The 24,812-nt window shown below is 41.4% G+C and overlaps 1 protein-coding gene across 1 annotated transcript in view; it reads left to right on the top strand.

Moving 5' to 3' along the window:
• Window positions 1-741: 741 nt before the first annotated feature.
• Window positions 742-24,812, top strand: part of LAPTM4B (lysosomal protein transmembrane 4 beta) — a 123,922-nt gene continuing 99,851 nt past the window's right edge. The window contains exon 1 of the mRNA XM_039521938.1: window positions 742-996. Coding sequence (XP_039377872.1) covers window positions 895-996 — 102 coding nt within the window. The 5' untranslated portion in view covers window positions 742-894. The remainder of the gene's footprint in view (window positions 997-24,812) is intronic.

Genomic DNA, 24,812 nt, shown 5'->3' on the forward strand with positions numbered 1-24,812 from the left:
GGTGGAGAAGCAAACCAAGTTTATTTGAGCCCAAATAAGGTGCCAGGGAGAAAAAGCATTCTCAAATCCTGCACACCCGTGCGCAGGCGGGGTCCCAGCATTTATACCCCCCTTGTTTGTGTAAGCCTTTTGTTTGGTTTTCCCCTTCACCCCTCCCTTCCCAACAGCAGTTACTTTAAACATTACATTTCAGCATGTTAGAAAAGTTCCCATTCGCATATTTATCTATGGCCTTCACAGCACAAACGCATGCAGATTTTCGTCCCCCTCCTCTCCGCCGCTTTTTGCTGTTTCAAATTGTCCTACAGCCGCAAGCTGAGACAGCTGACCATTACACATTTTGCTTGCTGTCTGTTAGCATCTTAGGCTGGTTAAAGTTCACAGCATGGAAGACCTTTGGTTACCACTTTGGTTTACTTAGGCCTAGTGACACCAACAGCATACAACGTGTTTTTTTCAAGGTAGATGACTTGTTCGGGAGCATCACTGAGGGCTTTGGTCACGTCCCCTGGCCTGGTGCTTGGAACTGTCACAGCAATTGAATTGCAGGTATAAGGGGAGAGAGAGACACCGGAGTCAATGGCAGTTGCCTGTCGGCACGTGTCGTGCCCGCTTTATCCATGTGGGAAACCTTCCCCCCCCCCCCAGCTGGGGCGCGCGCGGCCCGATGGGTCTCCGCCTCTCTCGCTTTCCCAGGGATAGAGATTTGGTGACGTCATGGAACTGCGGGCCTGGGGGGGCAGCTGACGGCGCGCGCTGCCCGCGTGGTGTCCCTCGCTCCCGCGCTCCGTGCTCAGCCGCACAGAAGCTGCAGCAGGCGCCGCTCGCTGCGCCCCGGCACCCTCGGGCGGCCCCAGGGGGAAGCGGAGCTTTGTGCAGGGCGGCCGCGAGGCGATGAGGACGATGAGTTCCCCGTGGGCTCGGTTCTACTCCAACAGCTGCTGCCTGTGCTGCCATGTGCGCACCGGGACCATCATCCTCGGCGTCTGGTACCTGGTGAGCGGCCATAGCCCAGCACGTTAGCCGGGGCTGCAGCCCTGCGGTGGGGCGGGAGCTGACCCCTCCTGAGGGTCGGGCCGGCCTGGCTTGGGAATGGGCCCCGGCGCTTGCTCTCTTGGGCAGGGGGGGGGGTGCAGGAGACTCTCCTAGGAGAAACGGGGCGCGGGGTGTGAGGCGGAGGCACAGGAGAACCCCGTGAAAATGCGCTTCCTTCCCTTGGGTTTGTCCCAAGAGTCGGTGTTAGAAGTCGAACAGCCAAAGCTGGACGAGGGCCCTTGTCCTCTATGGTGCATGTGAAAGGGGCCATCGCTTGGGTCTGGGAGGGGGGCATGGTTGAAAGTTAGACCATGACAGTTCTGGGCCCCAGCACCTCAAATTCCAGAACTTGGCAGGATCCAGGTCCCAATGTTTGTGTTGCTGTTGGGCACAGGCACATCAGATTTTTGAGGTGCAGTAGGGGCCACTAAATAGGTTCTCTATTTAGCCAGGGAATTTTCAGAGTCAGGGACAAAAATTAGCTGATCCAGGGGCCAGATGGAGGTTTTTGCAGTGCTGTTGTGGCAGGATGCATCAGGGCATGGGATTTGGTGCAAAAGCAGCAGCTTGATTTGACACTAGCTCTGTTTAGAAAGTAGAATTTGTGAGGGCTGGGACCAGATATTGTCACGGCCCAGATTTTCTCTTTTTTGTCCTGCTGGGGTCTTCACCAATGTCCAGTGAGAGTATCTATGGAAAGGCTAGGCAATGTGGTCATTCTGGTTGCTTGGAAAAGGAGATTCACTAAGTCCCTCCGTGTCTCATACTTATTGGCTTTCCTTTAGTCAGGGACTTCATGGAGGCTGGCAAGTCAAAGCCCCTTTTTGCGCTTTGAACAGGCAGTGCGCATTTGGCCTGATTCTCTTTTCAGTTACACTGGTGTGAAGCAGGAGTAGCTCCATTGAAGCCAATGTGATTCTGCTGGTGCAGGTGAGAGGAAGTGGGCTCAAAGATTTCAGTGCATGCTAATAAAACAACCCATGGCACTGTCTAGTGGAAATATCAGTAAAATAAATAAATTTTGTCTTCATGTAAAAATAGCTCCTGAAATTGTGCCTACTACCAACAACCTTTTGCTTTGGACAGCATAACACACAAGTTTCCAGAAAAACACTGTCCAAAGGGAAAACCTAAGTGCTGTTCGCCTCTGAGCCAGTCAATATTTGTATAAAATAATTTCTGTTATATTGAAATGGAAGGTGATTCCATTGACTATCAAAAGAAACTGTTATAATTTCTTAAACAGCTAACCAGTAATGGCTTGACAGAGGGCTAGATTGGGATAAACGATAATTGAAAATTTACACATTCTTCATTGTGTGGGTTTCATCTCTCCCCAATCCTTTCATTTGTTTGTTTCTTAGATTTTAAACTCTAGTTTGGGCTAGTGATTGTGTCCCTTTCTGGGTTACGTCTTGCTACTAATTTTTAAGCAGCGACTTCAATGAGGAGTTCTGCTTCAAAATGTCCAGAAAGGACCTGTTCATTGTGAGCACTGCTGTAACACAAATAATAAGAATCCCCAATCTCCTGCCTGAGTCCATGTTTATTTCCAGTGCTTTCATACTTTGCCTTTTATAATTATTGTTCTGCATCTTCGATTGTTGCTGGTAGCTGGTGTGGAATACTGATTTCAGCTGCTAATGCTGCTTTTCAGGAGAGTGGCTATTTCTGGGGAGAGAGCCTCTAAAGGGTTGTATTATTAGCAACATAATCCTTATAAAATACAGTAATTCCCACCAGGCTGCCACAATCTGTAAATCTGCAAGCAGTTTCCTTCCTAGACTGACCATAATGAACTCAGAGAATACCATTTAGATGCTACCTAAGTTAGAAAATAAACAATGTTGATATGAAAAAAGTGCACTTTTAAACGTTGCATATTAAATTGTCATTTACATGATTCCCTGTTTTAATTTGAGGCTGGGTTCAGCGGTCACATAGCACTAAACTAATGACACTAGAGTAACATTAAACAAAAAGTAGCCCTGTTGTGCAATGAAATTATGATAGTTAAAAAACCCAACATTTGCACATTTTTAAATAAATTTCCAAAACCAATGTTGAATGTAGGGGTAGCAAATGGTAAATTATAACATTAGCCAAATCAAGGTTTATTTTATTGATGGTATATATTAAACATATACTGGTATTAGGCTGGAAATCTTTCTGACATCCGTGGCTAGTGTTCATATGAAGGATTTGAAAGGTTTTTGTAGTCATTAGTAGTATTGCAGTTCTTTATTTGCCAGATAATTGAGTATTTGGACTTTTTGTATGTTTGATGAATAAATTTAAAAGAATACATGAGTATTGTTTACCAGAAAAGGTTCTTCATCCCTGCTGCTTTTATAGGAAATTAGTGAGGCAAACTGCACTAGAGGCATGAATCCACTTTCTGACTATCCTGTCTCCACTCCTTGGGTATCAATGCAGGGAAATCAGCTACGCAGAGGTCAGTGCTGACATTGCAGGATTTGCAAACATGTCATTATAATAAAGAAATTTGGTTCATTGCTTCAGACTATGCAGATGTATTTCATGCCATGTTCAGTCTTCTCCAGCTCTTGATACAAGAGACCAGAGTCTGAATCTGACTTCAAGACTATCCATTTTTTTTTCAGATATGATGGTATTGCATATTAGACCCCGACTTACTAACCCCATAAATTTCCTTTGGAAACAAGTGGAAATTGCAAGGCTATAGTTGATGTAGGGCATCTTGTTAAATAAATTCATCAGAGTAATTAAAAGGCTAAGTTGACATTGATCTGTTAGAATTCATATAAAACAGTCTGTGTCCTATAAAACAGATGTTACGCTGCTGAGTAAATTATGCATTGATTTAGCTATGTATTGCTTTTACTTTAATATAATATAGTTAAATGAAATCATTTGCAGGCATGTCACATAGTATCTGGGATATTTATAGTACTGAAGGAGAGTTCCTTTTTCATTGTGGTCATGTGTTTTAATTTCATTTCCTAAAAGCTTTTGAGCAGCTCTTCCAGGAGGCATGGCGTTATTAACTCAGTCTGTCTTCGGTGTGCAGGGTTGGATGAAGCCTCTCTATCCTGGCTTAAGAAAAGCTAGGTGAAAGGCATTTTGGCTTTCAAATCATTTTTTTAAAAGAACATTTTAGATAAGAAATGGGAACGTAAATGCAACAGTTAAACTTACATATGAATAAATATATACTTGTCATTTTAATTGAGACAATGCGTAAGAGATACTGTCTCCCTCCATGCTATTGCCCTGGTTCAGCAAAGCATCTAAGCATATGCTTAAATCCATCCCCATTCAGAAAAGCATTTAAATACATGTCTAATTTTAAGCATGTGCTCAAGACCTATTGACTTCAATTAGTTATAAGACCATGCTTAAAGTTAGACAGGTACTCAAGTGCTTTGCTGAATCGCAGCCTGTATTATCTAATCCTCCCAGTAAGTAAAACTTGTTTGGCAACTCTTTTCAGCAACCACTTTAGTTTTTATCTTATTTTCTTGAAATCTAGTTAGGAAGTTGTTGTTCCAAAGTTGTGGTTACATAGATATTGCTAGTGCCTTATGACATTCTTTTAAATTTTTCATTTTATTTTTGGGGCGTTTATTATTTTATCCATTCAAATGTTTAATTTAAATGTAATAAAAAATAAATAAAATGCACAGATGACTGTATATAAATGAAAACAGTGTATAAACCCAGTTAATCTATGCTACATCATTTTATTAAGTATAATGTATTATTCCACGCATTGAGTTGTTTAACAGCCCCCACCACTATTACCCATCCCAGACAGCTACTTAGGTTCCCCCCCTTGAAATTTACCCAGTTCCGTAGCCCCCAGATAATCCCTACCTCTCCATCCCACTCAGTGACACAAACCTCATGGGACACCACAGATCTTCCCAACCCCTACTGCTTTGTTTGCAGTCCCCACTGCACTCCAGTCCCTTCTCTGTTTCCCCAGGAACCCCTTACTGGGCTCTCCCACCACCCCCTTAAGTTGTCCCCTCCCTCACAGACCCACCCAGCCACCCTTCCCCCCCATTAGACCCAGGGACCACTTCCCTATCCCCTTTCCTTGGTTGGGTGGGAGACTTGGGGTGGGGGAGGGTTTGCAGAGTGAGACCATTCCACAGTGGCAGCTTCTGTCCCACAGGGCTGGGCCCAGCTCCCCGCTCTGGGCATAGCTACCTGCCACACGAGGTTGTAGTCCCGTTAAAATGTGGCCTGGCCACCCCCTTCATCATGACTGGGGAGAGGAGAGGAGGGGAGGGCAGGCCAAATGTGAGTGGTTCTGCAAATCTGTGAGCCTGGAGTGGGGAGTCAGGCCCAGCCCTGCTGGACAGGAGCTGCTGCTGCAGGGAGAGTTTTTCACTTTATGTAGTTTGTTCTTTTTTCATATTATTTTGTGTTGTTTTGCATTTGTGAAATATAGAGGATATTAGTCACATGAGGGAAGGGGCAGTGTCTGTGCACACTCCCAACACGCGCACAATGCTGTACAGAATACTTAACATAGTTTAATGTAATAGGATTAGCAGTAAAACAAATATGTAACATTGCCTTATCACATTAGAATATGATGGATCAGAGAACTATTATTTATCATTTGTGTTACTGTCATGGACCAGAGTTCCATTGTGCTAAGTGCTGTACAAAGACAGACCTTCTGTGTTTCTACAGCCACTGTGTCTCAGTTTCCTTTTGGTAAAACAATATGTTCTATAGGTAGAAACAAAGTACTTTAATGTAAAAGGTAACTTGGGGGAGTGGAGTGGGTAAATATAGTGTGATGAATATCAGAAAAACTTCCTGACAGCAGTCTATTAGGCTGATGCTGAATAGATTCTATTTAATTATTTAATTAATAATTCCAAATAAATTTTGTTTCCAGGACTGAATCATGTGCTGGGAGGGGAAAGGCTCGTGGGAGGAGTTGGGATGTTCAGTGCAAACATTAACTTCTGTAATAAAATGGGGATGGATGATTGGCTGTCTGAGCAGAGGAGAAGGGAGTAATGGCTATTCATAGTGTAAGCAACCAGTTCAATTCAGAGGTTTGTTTTAGTTTTTTGCACTACATGAGGGCTTTACATTTCACCTGTAATATCAGACATGAAATATGAGGTCAAATATAAACAATCAACATTTATTGTGTGTGCAAACTGGCTGCAGGTATTATAAATTAAAAATGAAATGGGGACTTATGAGAAAATGACTTCTGGGTAATTATTCCTAATTAAATTGTTATGACAGTAAGCTATCCAAAACTGCATTGGGACTGAAACCAATAAATTTCTGTTTTGAAATTATCACAGCATTTTAAAAACGTAAGAACTGATGCTTGTACGAGTCCTAGTTGTCCAGTTAATGTTGACTAATCAGTAATATTATCCTCTTTGCAAAGCTAAGTAACAGCAATTATTAATGCAAGCTATCAGTAGTCTGACTGTTCCTTGTTTGTTTTTTAAATAAATAAAACCGAGTCAGATGTACTGCCATTCTCTTTGAAGGATTTTCCATTACCTAAATGCATAGTGAGGGATGTTTATGTAAGCACGAAGGACTTGATCCTGCACTATTCAAGATGGTGAGAATTTTTCCATTGCGTCGAATTGGAACAAGATCAAGCCACAAGACAAAAATATTTAAGCATGTGTTTAATTTTAAATTCTGTGGAGTTAAACATATGCTTATGTGGTTTTTTTAATCAAGACCTAAAAGTCTATACTGAAACATAGATTCTAAAGGATGAGAGGCATACGTTTCCCTTCCCTTCCTCTCCTTCCACCTTTTTGCCATCCTGTATATGCCATGCCCCTCCATATACCTATAACACTAATGCATTCTCATTCCTGGTCCCCTATTGACCCACCCCAAAGCTTTCTTTAATGTGATTGCTTCACTGTGTTGAAGGGAGCTGTCCAACAATTCAGCATCAGCCTTTTCTTTTTCCTGCAGGTGTGGCGCTTGCCAGAGGTCCGTTCCATTTTTGAACAGGGGTTCTAAGAGGAAAATGTCAAAGGAGAATATAATTTTTTTAAAATCTATAGTATTTTGTGAAAAGCTAGCTATTAAGTTGCACAAGTACCACAGTGAGGGACATGGCGTAAGAACATAGAACAAATCTCTGAGTTTGTAGCTTTGTATACTTGTAAGTGAATCTGTTATTTGGGAGAGACACTTAATATGAATTTTCAGTCTTAACGTTTTGACTCTTGATTTTTATTGCAGTTTATCACTAGTTGGAAACTTGAGGCAGTTCAGTCTAGTTCAGCAACAATTTTTTCACAGCAAAGCATGGTGCTAATTTTCTGAATTTTAATGGCACTAATATTTTTGTAGTTGGAAGGCAAAACAAGGTACTTCTCAGGCCACGTTATGCCATTGATTTTTAAGCTGAGCACTCCCCATTGAAGTCAATGGGGTAGAAATCAAAGCCAAAATAGATGCAAAATATTTTCTTTGTGAGTGTATCATGTCACTTTCATTCTCTCTCTGTTTTTCAAGTCCAGTAGAAAAATAGCATGAGTGATCCTGCGCTTAAATACCTATTTAAAGAGTACTGTTGTCCTCATATCTTAAGAATCTGATTGTATTTAAGTCATAACAATATTATAGCAAGGAGTTCAGATAGATATGATCAATATTGAAGCTATATCCTGTGCTGGAGAACCTTCCAAGCAGCTATGGCCCGATCCTGCTGGTCTTAAGTGGCAAATTTTTACTTATGAGTAGTCCTGTTAACTTTAATGGAACTACTCACACTGGTGAAGGTTTGCAGGATGAAAGAGACTTTTGTGAAAAACAGATAGGGGATTCCAAAATGAAAATGTCAATGGAATTAATTTTTCTTAAGTAAAAATAAATAAATACATTTAAAACTTGTAAAATGGGGGGCTATGCTGCATATAAGTAACGAACACAGTAAAGTGCTGTATTAGAAAATGGGGAATAACAGCACCCAGTGCTAATTCATGAGAGTTGTAAGTTCATAGTGAATGCAGTATTAGGGTGGGGGGGGGGGGTAATGCGTTTGTTTCAAACCACAAGATTTCAATATTTTATATCAAGAAAATGGATTCTAGGACGGCCCTCCAGCTTCTCTCAGTTTTTATAAGCTTCTTTTGATAACTATTGTGTGATGATGAAGGGCTGGATTTCCCCCTTCTGTAATCAGATCCATAGGAAGGAGCCAAGGGGAAGAAGTCTCAGTAAACGTTGCCCATTGAGTTTTCCCTCATACTGTGGTGTTGGGGTTTCTTTGCCCCTGCTGAATGAGCAGTCTGTCTGGTCCTCTGGGATTTGCAGGATACAAAGGCAATCCCTGTGGATGCTCTGCCAGCTATGGAGACCCAGTATCTCTTCCTACTCCTTGGCAGTGTGGTGCCAAGAGAACCTCACTGTTAGATTCCCCCCCACCCCCCCAGTCACAGCTGCCTCCAACTCCTCCCCTAAAGAGGTCTCTTTACACCAGAGGGAGCCTGTGGATAAGCTAAGAGAGCCTGGGACTGTATTACTTTTTCCTGAGGAAAGTTCACAGGACTGGAACCAATTTGGGCCCACCCAGTGGCTCCCTCTCCCTAGTGTATGGTAGCCCAAAACCCAAGGTGAGCCCTCTGCAGGATCTTGGGAAAAGTGTAATGGAGCCATAGAGGTGGCTAATTCCCCATTCAGTGCGTGATGTGGTCCACAGGCAGATCCGTGAGCCATGATTTGGCCTGAAGGTAGGAGGAAATAAAAATAATTGTAATGATGATGGTCACAATGACTAAATATTTGTCTTTAAAATTCTGTGTACATTTAAGCAACTTTATAATAATCTCTCTTGCTAGGAACATGATTTACAAAATTAACACTTAGATTCTGCGGAAAACTGGAAAATCCACAAGGACCCTCAATCCATGGGGTTTGCTTGTTTTCTATGAATGCTGAGTTCTGTTTTCCCGATGTATGTTTTTTTGAGAAAGGGAATTAAATGAATATACCTAGGCCTGCTTGTTAGCACTGTAGAGAAATAGTTTAAAGTTATTATCATTACTTGCTTCATGAATTGCCTTCCAGTGGAAAGACTTAATCACAGGGAAACTAGGGCTGAGACTTGTCACTTATGGTCAGATTCTTCTTCCCTTAACTCAAGCTGGATAGTACCTAATCAAGGGAACTACCCACAAAAAGAGTATTCTCTACAAGAATTGAGGCTATACAGTAAATGACATAGTAACCAATACCTCCCTGGCAAGCAGAGTCAGAGGTGACAGGAGTAGGCCCTGATGGTCTGAGAGTGATCATGGGGAAGAAGGTTGAACTCATGCAAGGACAATTTAAAAATGTCCACAGGCATTCTTTCATACAGTTTCCCCAAACATCTGTTTTCCATTTTTAGTGCAAATAATCAGGCTAGCACAGGTGCTGTGCTAAATTTGAACAAAGGAGCTGTCATAGTGGAAATGGACTTTGTTAGTCCTAGCCAGCTCTCACTATTTAAAAAAAATATATTTTTAAAAAATGTAGGTGACAACTCTACAACCTCTTAAGGAAACGGGAGACTGAAAGTTAGCCTGTAACACACCACAAGGATTTCAGTGTTTGTTTTTTCAGCTCTAACCCTCTCATCCACTCATATGCAAACATATCCAAAATGTTAACCCAGGATTTTTTTTAACTGTATATGAGTAATCAAAAAGGATGACTGATGCAACAAAGCTCCAGATTACCTTTTTATAAGCATGCTGAGATAAAGTTGTCTGTCACTTTTATATAATTGTTTGTTGATTTCTAAACTTCTACCAATAAATAATCTTAAAATTTTCTATTTTCAAAAAGAGGCCCTTTAAATCTGTAATAAAGCCATTGGGATTATTTTGAATAGTTTGACCCTTTTGGTGAGAAAACAAATGGTAGATTATTAGTGTGACAAAGTTTACACACACTTGTGAGGGAGGCAAAGATGGGTTTAGAATATAACAAACATGGATATTTACGTTTTTTTTACATAAAAATGTAAGATCTTATACAATAATCTTGACTGCATTTATAGCAAGGAGTCAATGTATTATATTAATAAAGTCAACTATGTTCAGAGGTTTTGATTAAAGGTTGCTGTTAATCTGCATTTGATGGTGAACCAGAGATTAACACATTAAGCTTCGTAAATTTACTGTTGGTGATACTGACATTGGGCAAAAAACAGTTACTGTCTCATCCTGGACATATGGAGTTTATGTCAAATACCAAAAGAGTGTAATTTACAGTATTTTTTTCCGTTCTTCATTTTATTGCCTGAGACATATTTTGACTGCAAAGATCCTGGACGTTTAAATTAGACTCTTTAATTATTTCTCCAGGTCACGCATGTGTTCTCAGTTTGGCCTGGCAAGGCTTGTAAATGGCCTGGCTACTGGCAAAGCAAGAACTCTTTCCGGTAAGTGTGTGAGTGCTGGCAAGTATCTGGCTGGATTCACTGCTGCACCCTGAGCTTCAATGCTTGAAAGCTCACATTTAAACCTGGAAGCCAGGAGTAGGGGGATAGAGATCAGAGCCAAGCTCCTTCTCACTCACAACAAGAGAATGAGAGTGTTCCAAATTGATCAGACATTTAGGAACCCTGGCAGGGTCAAGAGGCAGTGCTTTGCTGGCAGGTGAACAGTGCTCCCCTTCCTAGCAAGTTCTGGGGAAGGAACACACTGGGCTTCTAACTAGAGCACTGCTCTGGTCCCTGCCATAGGTCTCCTATTTTTCTCATGGCTGCAGCAGAGTTAGTCCTTTAGCTAAAAGAGGGCTGTTGGTAATGTTTTCAGGCCCTGGAGCTCTCTTCCATTCTGCTTCTGTTTTTTATTGAACAAGTTCTTGTTTTATCAGGAGATACTTTGAACCATTTTTAAATACTGAGGACAAAAGTTTTCAGTTGAAATCCAGCTCTGCAGAAATTTTTGTTTTTGTGAAGTTGCATGTTTCAGCTCCAGGGATAATTGCAGCTGGCCACAAGCTGTCAGTAAATGTCAAGACCACGTTAATCTAAATTAGAGATTATCAGGTTCAGCTACAGTACCATACAATCTGCTGTGCTTAGTTTCCTTACATAATTAATTTAGTGCAGAGGATTGCACAATGATGCTAGGATAGTCTTCTTTCCTACCAATAGTGGTACCTTGGCATGTCACAGGGCTTTCATAGGGATTGCATATCTCTTTTGGTTGTATAAAATTGATGCAAATTCTTGGATTAATAAGGTTTACATGGTTTGATGTCAAACTGTGTGCATGTGTCTCACTGGAGTAGTAATGCATAGTGTAAATAAGAAAAAAGCCAAGGTAGGGAATTAACTTTTAGTGCAAAAAGCCATAGCTCAGACCTTCTCAGACAGAAAATTTAGCTGTCCCATCCACCACCCTGATTTCTGACGCATGTATTACTTTAAACACACGTTCTTGGGATTCCGACAGATGTAAGAGGAAAAACCAACTATATCCAAAGACTTCAAATAATATAAAAATGATCAGAATGAAATTTTTGTGTAAATCAGAAGTCCCAGGAATGGAAAACCCAAGGACTAGTGGTAGAATACCACACTTTTTTCTTCCCTGACGCCAGTTTGAATCAAGCCCAGACAACCAATAATCTTTCAGCGGCCTTCTGTGAAATTAGTTGATGATCTTCAAACAGTTACTAAGTGTCCACATCACAAACCCCATAATCACATATACTAGTTGGCACTGTTTGTCCTCAGTCATAGCAGAGAGGCCAAGGACTGAATGACACCTATAGGATAGTGTGATGGATGGGTTAGAAATGCTGATGGATTAGATATATGGATAACTACTCACTCTTCCTAAAGAAGACGGGAGAGATTCCAGAGGACTGGAAAAAGGCAAATATATGCCCATCTATAAAAAGGGAAATAAGGACAACCTGGGGAATTACAGGCCAGTCAGTTTAACTTCAGTACTTGGAGAGATAATGGTGCAAATAAGCAATCAATCTGCAAATACCTAGAAGATAATAAGGTGATAAGTAAGAGTCAGCATGGATTTGCCAAGGAACAAATCATGTCAAACCAACCTACTAGCTTTCTTTGATAGGGCAACAAGCATTGGTGTAGCCAGGTTCTACCAGCAGGGAGAGCAAACAAAAAAAAGGTGCTGAAGCAGTCGGGGGAAGGGGGGGGGGAGAAGAAAAACTGCCGAAGACTGAAGGACTTGCCTCGGAGGACCCGGAGCGGTTGAAGGACCCGCCGCTAAATTGCCACCGAGGACCCGGAGCGGTTGGGGTGAGTGTAAAAATTAAAAAGGTGCCACTTTTGGGGAATGTGCTCAGTGGGGAGTGGCCGCTCCCCCTGCTCCTCACCAGCTACGCTACTGGCAACAAGCCTTGTGGATGGGGGGGAAGCGGTAGATTTGATACATCTTGACTTTAGTAAAGCTTTTGATACTGTCCTGCATGATCGTCTCATAAACAAACTTCAGAAATACAACCTAGATGGAGCTACTTTAAGGTGGGTGCATAACTGGTTGGAAAACTGTTCCCAGAGAGTAGGTATGAATGGTTCACGGTCAAGCTGGAAGGGCATATTGAGTGGGGTCCCACAGGGATTAGTTCTGGGTCCGGTTCTGTTCAATAACTTCATCAACGATTTAGATCATAGGTCGGCAACCTTTCAGAAGTGCTGTGCCGAGTCTTCATTTGTTCACTTTGATTTAAGGTTCTGCGTGCCGGTAATACATTTTAACGTTTTAGAAGGTCTCTTTCTATAAGTCTATAATATATAACTAAACTATTGTTGTATGTAAAGTAAATAAGGTTTTTAAAATGCTTAAGAAGCTTCATTTAAAATTAAATTAAAATGCAGAGCCCCCCGGACCAGTGGCCAGGACCTGGGCAGTGTGAGTGCCACTGAAAATCAGCTAGCGTGCCGTCTTCGGCACCCGTGCCATAGGTTGCCTACCCCTGATTTAGATAATGGTATAGAGAGTACACTTATAAAGTTTGCAGATGATACCAAGCTGGGAGGGATTGCAAGTGCTTTGGTGGATAGGTTTAAAATTCAAAGTGATCTGGAGAAATGGCCTGAAGAAAATAGGATGAAATTCAGTAAGGACAAATGCAAAGTACTCCGTTTAGGCAGGAACAAACAATTGCACACATAGAACATGGGAAATTACTGGCTAGGAAGAGTACTGCAGAAAGGGATCTCGGGGATAGTAGATCACAAGCTAAATATGAATAGTCAACTCATGTAACACTGTTGTGGGGGAAAAAAGCAAACATTCTGGGATGTATTAGCAGGAGTGTTGTAAGCAAGACATGAGAAGTAATTCTTCCGCTCTCCTCCATACTGTTTAGGCCTCACTTGGAGTATTGTGTCCAGTTCTGGGCACTGCTTTTCAGGAAAGACATGGAAAATTGGAGAGTCCGGAGGATAGCAACAAAAATGATTAAAGGTCTAGAAAACATGACCTATGGGGGAAGATTGAAAAAATTGAGTTTAGTCTGGAGAAGAAAAGACTGAGAGGGAACATAACAATTTTCAAGTATGTAAAACGTTGTTACAAGGAGGAGGGTGAAAAAACATTCTCCTTAACCTTTGAGGATAGAACAAGAAGCAATGGGCTTAAATTGCAGCAAGGGCAGTTTAGGTTGGACATTAGGAAAAAACTTCCTAACTGCCAGGGTGGTTAAACACTGGAATAAATTGCCCAGGGAAGTTGTGGAATCTCCATCATTGGAGATTTTTAAGAGCAGGTGAGACAAACACCTGTCAGGGATGGTCTAGGTCAGTGTTTCCCAAACTTGGGATGCTGTTTGTGTAGGGAAAGCCCCTGTCGGGCCGGGCCAGTTTATTTACCTGCTGCATCCGCAGGTCCAGCTGATCGCGGCTCCCACTGGCCGCAGTTCACTGTTCCAGGCCAATGGGAGATGCTGGAAGTGGCGGCCAGTACATCCTTTGGCCCACGCTGCTTCCAGCAGCTCCCATTGGCCTGGAGCGGTGAACTCTGGCCAGTGGGCCGGACCTGCGGACGCAGCAGGTAAACAAACCGGCCCGACGGGGGTTTTCCCTACACAAGCGGCATCCCAAGTTTGGGAAACACTGGTCTAGGTAATACTTAGTCCTGCCATATGTTCAGGGGTCCCTTCCGATCCTATGATTCTATGATCACCGGTCACTCCAGAACAGAGTTGAGGAAGGGCACTGCAGTAATAACACACTTCCACTAACTGTTGTACATGTTCTGTGGACAACTAGAGGGCCTTTGTTACAAGTGCTCAGTTTGCAACTTTTCCTGAAACGAACTTGGTCTCTCTCTGTTTATCCCTGTTTAGTCTGACTCATTTGATCGCATCACAAAAACACCACAGTTGGCAGCCTTTGCTGAAAAGAGGTGTCAGAATTGAAATATAATAGGTGTTGGAGGACAGGAGTATATTTGCTGAACAGTATGTTGAAGTCTGCAAAGCAGTGTCAGGTCTTGGTATGAATGAGGGAACATATTTTAAATTCTGTATACCTTATAACTGAATTTTTCAATTAATCTTTTCCCTGTAATTTTATTTCGATTGCAAAGCAATCTTTGTTTCCGATAGCTTTGAACAAAAGAAAGTGTCATAAAGTACCTTCCTTATGTTGTGAAGTGTGTTCAAATTAGTGGGAAGTCTAGTTTTCTTTGAATACCTTTGCATCTTTTATTGTCTGTCTCAAATGGATCAGGTTTTTTTATCATGTAAAGTTATACCCTACCCTCAGTCTGTGTTTTGTTTCTCTCATTAACATCTTTCCGCTCTAAGACTAACAGTAAAAATTCCCCTTAAATGTTTTTATCATGCTTATTTAAGAATCACTTGTAGGGTTCATGAATCCATTTTTGGAAGCTGAGAACTACAGTGGGAGAATCAAACCATTCATCATTGTCCACTTAAACAACTAACCCATGTTGAATATGGATTTAATAGATATCAACTCTTTATATAGCTGGCTTCTCTATCTAATTTTATGAAGTCTCTTTTATTAGATATCTTTAAACAGGAATTCTAGCTTGTCATAACAATATTCTAATTTGAACACACACTGCATAATAGAATGGGTTATATTTCTCAGATCCCAGTCCATTGAATAGATTCTCGGTAGCAGCCATCCATCAGTGGTAATTTTCAGGTCCCTGCCCAAGTGCAGGTACAGGTCTTTCCCAGTACAGTAAAAAAAGTAACACAGAAACCATTGATACATTTACATATGACTATTCTATTTATCAAACTGTAAAGGATTAACATTACGCTTAACTGTTGTACTTATCAAATTAAACTGATATCCCAAGGGAGGCAGAAAGATATTTAGTGTGCACCTTGCATGTTGTATCCATCTAAACTTTCTTGTACAAATTCTGTAATTTCTGTATTTCATTTGAGACAGGTCTGTTGTGAAGTGTGTTGGTTGGACTTCAGGGCCTCTTAAAAGTCTGCCAGCAGGCAATAGCAGAGTCATTTGCAAAGAAGAGTGGTTGTAAATCACTCTAGATTTCCACTATCAGTTTATTTGGCATAGATTTAAAGTTCGGTACTTAGTGTCATTACAATAATCAAAGTTAAGATGTATTTAAAGAATAACTAAAATACCGTATTTTCTGCACTTCTAATATGCCAGTTTGAATCTGCTGGACCATTTGCTGTCATCACACTGATGACAAGTTGAAGTAACAACCTGGCAATTCTTAAGAATTTGTCTTAAGCGACAAGAATTCCAGATTGCATTGTTTTCTCCATGTATATAGCTAATCCTTTTTGAATCCTACTTAAGCCAGTGGCTTTCAAATTTTTTGAGCTGAGCGCCCCGCCCCTTTGAGTTACAATATTTGGTTGTCTCCCCCAAACAAAAAGAGGGGCGTTAGGGTGGATGTGGCACTCCCTCGTCGAGCCCTACCATGTGGGAGCTTCCTGGCATCACCACTTGTCCCCCTGACAGTTCCCCCATGCCCCCCTGGGGGGCATGCCCCACAGTTTGAAAACCTCTGTGATAAGCTCTTGGCTTCAGTAGTATCTTGTGATGATGAGGTTCACAGGCTAACAATGTCATGGAGGAAAAGGGTTTCCCTTTTAATCCATCTTTAAATTGCTGCCTTTCCGTTTCCCTTGTTCTTTGTTGAGAGTGGATATGGGCTGGGTTAGATGAACAGTGAGTGCATGGCAAGCTGGGGTGTAAAGCTACAGCACATTTGTGTGCCATGTACTCACTGTTCATCTAGACGAGCCCTAAGTACTGTAAGGCCTAGTCTACACTAGGGTGGGGGGTCGAACTAAGGTACGCGACTTCAGCTACGCGAATAGCGTAGCTGAAGTCGAACTACCTTAGTTCGAGCTTCTTACCTGTCCAGACGCCGCGGGATAGAACTCTGCGGCTCCCCCGTCGACTCCGCCACTGCCGTTCGCGGTGGTGGAGTTCCGGAGTCGACGGGAGCGCGTTCGGAGTTCGAACTATCGCATCTAGATTAGACGCGATAGTTCGAACTCCGAGAAGTCGAACGCTACCCGTTGACCCGGCCGTAAAAGTATGGACGTACCCTAAGAGAACCTGGTCTACCTTCCCTCTATGCAATTCATTAGTTTGCATATCACTACCATGTCTGCCTTGCTTTGTAGTCAGTCCCCAGCAGCAGCTCCAGCTACTTTGGTCCAAAGAGGATATATGTTTTATTCAGCATGAACCAGATGGCTTGTATACAGGGAAGGAAGAACAAGAAATATCTACTCTGACAGTCAGGTCAACATATGGGTTATATTGCTGCTGTTCTTCCCAGAACTTTCAACTGTTGAGTGACACATTCTCTGATATACCTATTGTCTCTGAGCTGTTCACCTCCCATTAGTTCTGACAAACCTATTTTGATTGCATAAACCTCGGTGGAAAATGTAGGAAAACCCTGAGTCCATCTTTTTCAGAGGAAGAGGTAATCTTGCTTGACCTGGTTTCTCTAATAGTAAAATGTCTTAGAGGCATAGTACCAGCTAGCCCTTCAATTCTCCTTCCTCCACCAAACTGAAACAAATTTGTTATTGTGGCTAATAATAACTACTACTCTGTAATTCTATGGAAGGGTTCCAGTCTACTCTGACACCAAAGGTCAAGCCTTCTACTTCACTTTAGTCCTCTGATCACTTTCTGAAAATGTTAACCTCAACCCCCTTGAAAGCTATGAAGGGAGACTGCTAGCCAGACCCTTTCTCTTTCTATTGTCTTATTCCCTGTTATCTGGTGTGCTGACAAGCCTCCTTCTCCTTCACTAACTCAATTGATGACATGGATGCATATTTCCCCCTGCCAAAGAAAAATCCCAGAGGGAGGGCTTGATGCCTCTTGACACTATCAGATAGTGCTTAATGACCTATCTTGTTCCCACCTGCTACTTAACTCTAGCCCATTGCTACTTTTGCCAGCTTCCCACCCCCAGGTCCCATGTCCCTGAGGTGGATGAGCCTTAAATTACTCTTCTTTGTTGCAATAGTTTCTGTGAAGAGGGTCAGACAGTTGGCGAGCACCCCGTCTACATCCTTACACCAATCTGCTCCAGTCTCCCGCAGCAATTAGGTTGGTTCAAGAACTAAAATGGCCTCTTGCTTTCACTTGACTCAGAATATGAAATTCCTTAGTTCTCCTTTCCCCTTCTAGTGACAAAGAACGTACCTAAAATTCTACCTGTAAAGGATAAAGAACTTTAGGTCTCCTGACCCATAGTTAATTCCGTGGAAAGAGCCAAAGAGTTATATGAATCAAACTTGAAATTAAAAGTGCTGTTCTGCTGAAGGGGTCAGGTGTCTTCTCAATGTACAAACTTTCCTCTTTCAAATTCTTAATTAAAACCTTCTGGGCCAAAAGCTGCACAGAACATGTGGGGTGGAAGGGCAGAGGGAGAGGGGACAGAATTAAGATAGTTCAGGTGATCTGTATGGTTGTGTTTTCTGACTTTCTCCAAGTGTCATGATAACTTTGAATATCAAGGTATTTTAAAATATGATTGGAGTTTTTAATTAGTTTTTTTGGGAGTTGCTTCTTTTTAGAAAGAAACTACAGAGTTCAAAAGTGTTGTTCAATTAGTTCTTAACTATTCTATAGATATTTTCAGCCATAACATTATCTTAACTCAGTTTTTTTTGTTTGCCTGAAAATTTCCTCAGCTTTATTAAAATGTTTATACATAAGGAAGCTCATTTTAGCAATTACTATGGATAGATGCTAAATTAAGCCCTTTGGGTTATGTTAGCTATTGTTATGTATCAAATAATTTTGCTTCCTTTAAAAAAAAAAAAAAGTAAATGTTCAAAACATATAGCACAGTGCTTTGTGTGACAGAGAATTCAAATGGTATTTCACTGTTAATTATTGCTCAGCCAAAATCATCTTCATTCATAAATATCTTCTGTTTTGTCTGTAGATTAGTATTGTATGAGGCAAAGCATTCTAAGATTTCCTGAACTCCAGGAGTGTCTTATGTAATTATGCCCTTTTATCGATGCTTTTTGAAAAAAGATTCTATGTAGATTATAAAGTGAAAGCTAAAATCAAGATTACTGTTACGTAGTTTTCTACCTGCTTCCTCCACCCAGATTAATGTTGTTTATTTTTCATATACTTAGGTGCTCATCACCGTAGCACCTGAATAACTCGCAATACCCTTCTGAGGCAAGGAAGGCTCCCCATTTGATAGGGAAACTGAGGCAAGAGTATACACCCCAGTTTAATAAAAAAATTTTAAGCAAGTGCTTAAGTGAATCTCTGATGGTTTAAGTACATGCTCAAAGTTAAGGATGTGCTTACGTGCTTCACTGAACAGACTGATTGCTGAATCAGGGCCTACGTCACTTGCTCCAGCTCATGGGGTGAGTCTGTGGTAGAGTCAGGAATACAATGCACTTTTCCTGATTCTTAGTGCTATGCCTTAATTTTCCATTATGCACAATCACAGGGCTGTAGCTCTGGACAGCACTTTCAACTCTGATGCCAGGTACAGAGGAAAAGCCCCAGGAAATGTTGAATTTAATTTCCTTTGTGGTCAGCATGGCGTGCTCAGCAGCACAGGTGACCATGTAGTCCCCCAAGAATCGCAAACGAGCTCCAGCATGGACCGAACGGGAGACATAGGGTCTGATTGTTATACAGGGAGAAGAATCTGTGCAGGCAGAACTCCAATCAAAAAGAAAAAATGCTAATATATATGCCCAAATTGCACAAGGCATGGTGGAGAGAGGCTACACCAGGGACACACAGCAGTCCAGTGTGAAAGTTAAGGAGCTCAGGGAAGCCTACCAAAAGACAAAGGAGGCAAACAGTTGCTCCGGGTCAGAGCCCCATACATGCTGCTTCTATGATCACCTGCATGGCATTCTAGGGTGGGACCCTACCACTACCCCAACCACTGTCTGTGAACACCTGCAAGGGGAGAGTCTCATTCAACAGGAAGGAAGATTTTGTGGATGATGATGAGGAGAATGCGCAGCAGGCAAACGTTGAATCCGTTCTCCCCCGCAGCCAGAACCTTTTCATCACCCTGGAGCCAATACCCTCCCAAGGCAGGATCCTGGACTCTGAAGCCAGAGAAGGGACACTTCTGGTGAGTGCACATTTGTAACTACAGTACAGGGTTTAAAAGCAATTATGTTTAATGTTTGATTTGCCCTGAAGACTTGGGATGCATTTGCGGCCAGTACAGCTACTGGAAAAGTCTGTTAACGTGTCTGGGGATGGAGCGGGAATCCTCCAGGGACATCTCCATGAAGCTCTCCTGGAGGTACTCTGAAAGCCTTTGCAGGTTTCTGGGGAGGGCTGCCTTATTTTGTCCTCCACAGTAGGAGACGTTACTACGCCAAGCCAGTAGCAAGTATTCTGGAATCATTGCAGCACAAAGCATGGCAGCGAATGGTCCTGGGTTTTGGTTGCATTCAAGCAACATTCGGTCTATATCTTTCTGTGTTAGCCTCAGGAGAGTGATATCATTCATGGTCACCTGGTTGAAATAGGGGAATTTTTGTAAGGGAACAGTAAAAGGACCCAGTTCATGCTGGGTTGTTTGCACCTGGTTAAAAGGGATCATCCTTGAGAATAGCCACGTCGTGGCAGGAGGGGTGAAGGGATCATCCCAGAGAATAGCCACACAGTGGGGTTGGGGGAGGTATGTGCTGCACATCCACCTGAAAACTGCAGCCCCTCCTTTTAAATGGCAAACCCAACTGGCATTGCGTGCTATGGGAAAGGTGGGTGTTGCAGCTGGAAACCATTCCCACATGTTATGGAGGCAGAAGAAGCCAACCCCGTGTACCCTTTGGCTTAGCATGGCTGCCTGGAAACCGAATTCTGTTGCTCAGCCATGTGTGATGTGTCACCATACTGCTCAATATAAAAGGCAAAATGCGACCTTGTACCTAAAGCACATGTTCTGTCTGCTGTGAATTGCTTGATTCACTGTGAAAGAGTCTCCCTTTTGTTCTCAGAAATGTATCATCTTACATTTTACTCTCCCTTTTTATCCCCCCGCAGGTGCAAATGTTTCTGTGCTCCCGCTATCTTCTCCGTCTCTGAGGTTATCGCAGATTAGAATGCGAAAAAAATGCACTCACGATGACATGTTCTCTGAGCTCAAGCAGGGCACAGTTGAATGCATGGAGGCATTCAGTGGCAGAGGCCAGGAAAGCATTAAGTGAGTGCGATGAGAAGAGGCAGGAGGCGATGCTGAGGCCAATGGGGGAGCAAACGGACATGATGAGGCATCTGGTGGAGCTGCAACAAGAGCACAGACGGTTGCTGCATCCACTGTATAACCGCTTGCCCTCCTCCCCAAGTTCCATATCCTCCTTACCCAGACACCAAGAACATGGGTGGGGGCACTCCGGGCACCCATACACTCCACTCCAGAGGATGGCCCAAGCAACAGAAGGCTGTCATTCAAACAGTTTTGATTTGTATTGTGGCTACAATAAGCAATGTGGCCTTGTCCTTCCGTCCTTTCCTACCCCACCAGGGCTACCTTGTCAGTTATCTCACTTTTTTTTTAATTAATAAAGAATGTATGGTTTCAAAACAATAGTGACTTTATTTCCTTTGCCAGCTGTGATCGAAGGGGGGAGGGTGGTTGGCTTACAGGGAATTAAATCAACAAAGGGAGTGTTGACACAACTGTCACACCATAGTCTAGCCAGTCATGAAACTGGTTTTCAAAGCCTCTCTGATGCGCAGCGTGCCTAGCTGTGCTCTTCTAATTGCCCTGGTGTCTGGCTGCTCAAAATTGGCCGCCAGGCAATTTGCCTCAACCTCCCACCCTGCCATAAACGTCTCCCCCTTACTCTCTCAGATATTATGGAGTACACAGCAAGCAGCAATAACAATGGGAATATTGTTTGCACTGAGGTCTAACCTAGTCAGCAAACAGCGCCAGCGAGCTTTTAAATATCCAAAGCAGGGCTTTGGAGCGGAGCATGGAGCTGGAGCGTGGAGCACGGAGCTGGAGCGCAGAGCAGTGGAGCTGCAGGTTTTTGCCCAGAGCTGGAGTGGAGCCAGAGCACAGAAAATCTTGACTGCTCCATTTTTTTTTAAATTTTCAATCCAAAATGAATATTTAGCAAGAAAGTCCTATTGGTGCCAAAAAGTGATAGATTGTATAACAATTGATATTGACATCTACTTTACCACTTTACGTAATATGTGACAGTTATTCTCACTTCAGCCGAAATCAAGATTTCATGTACAGGTACAAAATTACAAAGCTTTTTGCAGATATGTTTTATTAAAAGCAGCAAAGAGTCCTGTGGCACCTTATAGACTAACAGACGTTTTGGAGCATGAGCTTTCATGGGTGAATACATGCATCCGACGAAGCGGGTATTCACCCACGAAAGCTCATGCTCCAAAACATCTGTTAGTCTATAAGGTGCCACAGGACTCTTTGCTGCTTTTACAGATCCAGACTAACACAGCTACCCCTCTGATACTTCTTTTATTAAAGAATCAGATAATTATCAGACATCTGGTAACATTGCAGACTGCTCCCACCCTTGTGCCGAGGTTAGGCAAGTACATACTCACGTAGATTAGTTAGTTAGATTAGTATGTGTTGATTCTTCTTTTGTAAGGGTTGATCAATGAGATGCGCTGAGTGCTGTGATTACGGAAAAGTGTGACGCAAGATGGAACATTTAAGATACAAACAGGTATATTGCAAAAAAAAAATGTTTTTGTTTATTGATATATTAAGATATTGCAAGAGATATTAACTACTTAAGCTCATTTCTCACATGGGCTCTCGTTACCGGTACATTTGTTCATTTGTACATGCTCCCATATCACTCTGGCGGACTTATTTTATATGTCATCTGTTCAACAGTCTTTTGGTAACATTGTTTGTAATTTTAAATTTACTGAAAAAGTCGTGCAGCAGGCATATAAATATACAGTAAACATTTTTGCATAAATTAGGAGTGATTTTTGTGATATATCCAGAATGATTGGAAAATGTCCAACACAATTTTGGGGGTGAATCCTTAGGTCATTTTAAGAAAAAACGTTTCTGTGAACACATATCCTAAAATTCTTCCTAAGGGAGCTACAGTCCCTTCAAGAAGGTGATGAAAAGTTAATTTCTGATTAACATCTCCAAAATGATTTAATATAAAGTAATGAAATTATATCTGTGTCTTAGCATTAGTATGTGCTACCATATTACATTATCCAAAATTATTTAAACCATAGGCATCCCAAACTGGCGGTTGGTCATTTTTATTTCGTATTTAAAGAAAGGCTTGTCGTTGACTGCCCTTGGCTACGAGCGGTAATATTATGTTCCATAATAAGTTAATAATTTTTGGTTATTATATATTATTACGTTTAAAATTTATGGTTCCAAAGTTTAAAAATAAGTAATAAGTAAAGTTGTATGTATCATTCTAAGCATCTAAGCAGATTAAAATTTTTAAACAGTTTTATTGGAAACAGTTAAGTATACAAAATAAATTAAGAGTACCATTTTAATGCATGTTTTAGCATTAAATCGTATTCCAGGGTCGTATCTATTAAATAGTCGAAGATTTAAAAAATATTAAATAAAATTGGCCCAGTCCCCTCAGTTCACGACGTATGTAGTTTAAATAATTTTATTTGAATGATGTTGTATGATAGAATGTTGGAAATAAACTTTAGCAGGAAAGCAGATTTAAATTGCAAGCACAGTCCTTTTAGTTGAGAGCGCAAATTTTCGGAAATATGTTTTTGCTTCATCAGGCTGGAAACATTATACAAAAGATAGAGCAAATAACAGGTTCTATCTTTTGTATAATGTTTCCAGCCTGATGAAGGAAAAACATATTTCCGAAAATTTGCTCTCTTTACTAAAAAGACTGTGCTTGCAATTTGAATCTGCTTTCCTGTTCAAGTTTATTTTGAACCTTGTAACATGTAGCCTCGTTACTTCCCAACAATTAATGATAGCACGTACTAACGCTAGGACACATACCAAATTTAATTGATATATCTATATTAAAGTGTTTTTGAGATATTAATTAAACTTGGAAAATATTGCAAAATTTCATAAGAAAAACTAACTTGCAATTTATAAATTTATATTAATTATGTATATTAAAATATTTCTTCATTAAAACTGCAAGAAACATGTTAAAATTATTAAAATATACTTTAATAATAATTTTGTGTAAAAAGAAAATGCGATCATTTTTGTCCAGAAAATCAAAAATAAATTTGAAGTACCTTAAGTAGTTAAGATATCACAAACAGGTACATTATAAAAAAATGTAATGCTTTTGTTCATTGCTTTTCGAAGATCTTAACAAGAAACATTTGGATGCGGTAGCAGCACAAGATTTGGCCTTGGCGTCGTCAAAAAAATCAAATCTGCCCCCCATGATTGGTAGCCGATTTACAGAAAAGGATCTCAACGATGTCTTTACTTTTGAATTCGAAAAGCCCAAATTTGGGTTTTTTGGAAAAGCAAAGAAGAAATCGGCAACATGCAAGGTGGAAAAGGAAGTGAATGGCAAGTTCAAACCATGTAGCTTCAGGACAAGTGAAGCGAGTGCCGTGGAAAGTTTCAACCTTTGGCAGCATGTAAAATGTAACCATCCTGAAAACAATGCGGCTCTGGTTACAAAAAAGTACCAGGAAGATGAGACAAAACCAAAAGCTGACGCGGCTAAACAACGTTCATCTGGCTCTTTGAAAACTCCTAGAGAAAAGATTTTTTGCGGAGCTTCATCTGAAAAGAGACCCCAAATTGAGCAAACAAAACTTGACTCATATTTGAAGTCCTCAAAGGTTACGGTCACCATGGATGCCAATACTTTCTGTGAAGGGCTGATGGAAATGGTTTGCTTGAGTTCGACACCATTCACTATCTTCAGGCTAAAGGACAAAGGATTCAAAAAAATTGCAGGTGAAATGGGTTGGCATCTTCGCGTTTCTACAGGGTACGATGCGGTTCGTCATTTAGTTGTCAGCACAGCTGAGTCTGGTCGCAAAGAGCTCAAGAAAGCTTTGGAGCAAAAATTGTGCTACCTGAAAATGGATGCGGCAACCCATGGAAACAGAAATGTCCTTGCAATCAATGCTCAGTACTAAGGAGAAAGAAAAGATAAAGCTGTGGTTAAAACCTTGGACATAATCGACACTGAAGGAAGTCACAATTCTTCGTACATGAAAAGTCAATTATGAGCTATTTTAGAAAAATTTGGGATCAGTGAAATGCAAGTGCTGAGCATTTGCATTGACAATGCAGCAAACATGACATGTG

This window comes from Mauremys reevesii, linkage group 2 (genome assembly GCF_016161935.1).
Source record: "Mauremys reevesii isolate NIE-2019 linkage group 2, ASM1616193v1, whole genome shotgun sequence".
NCBI lineage: Eukaryota > Metazoa > Chordata > Testudines > Geoemydidae > Mauremys > Mauremys reevesii.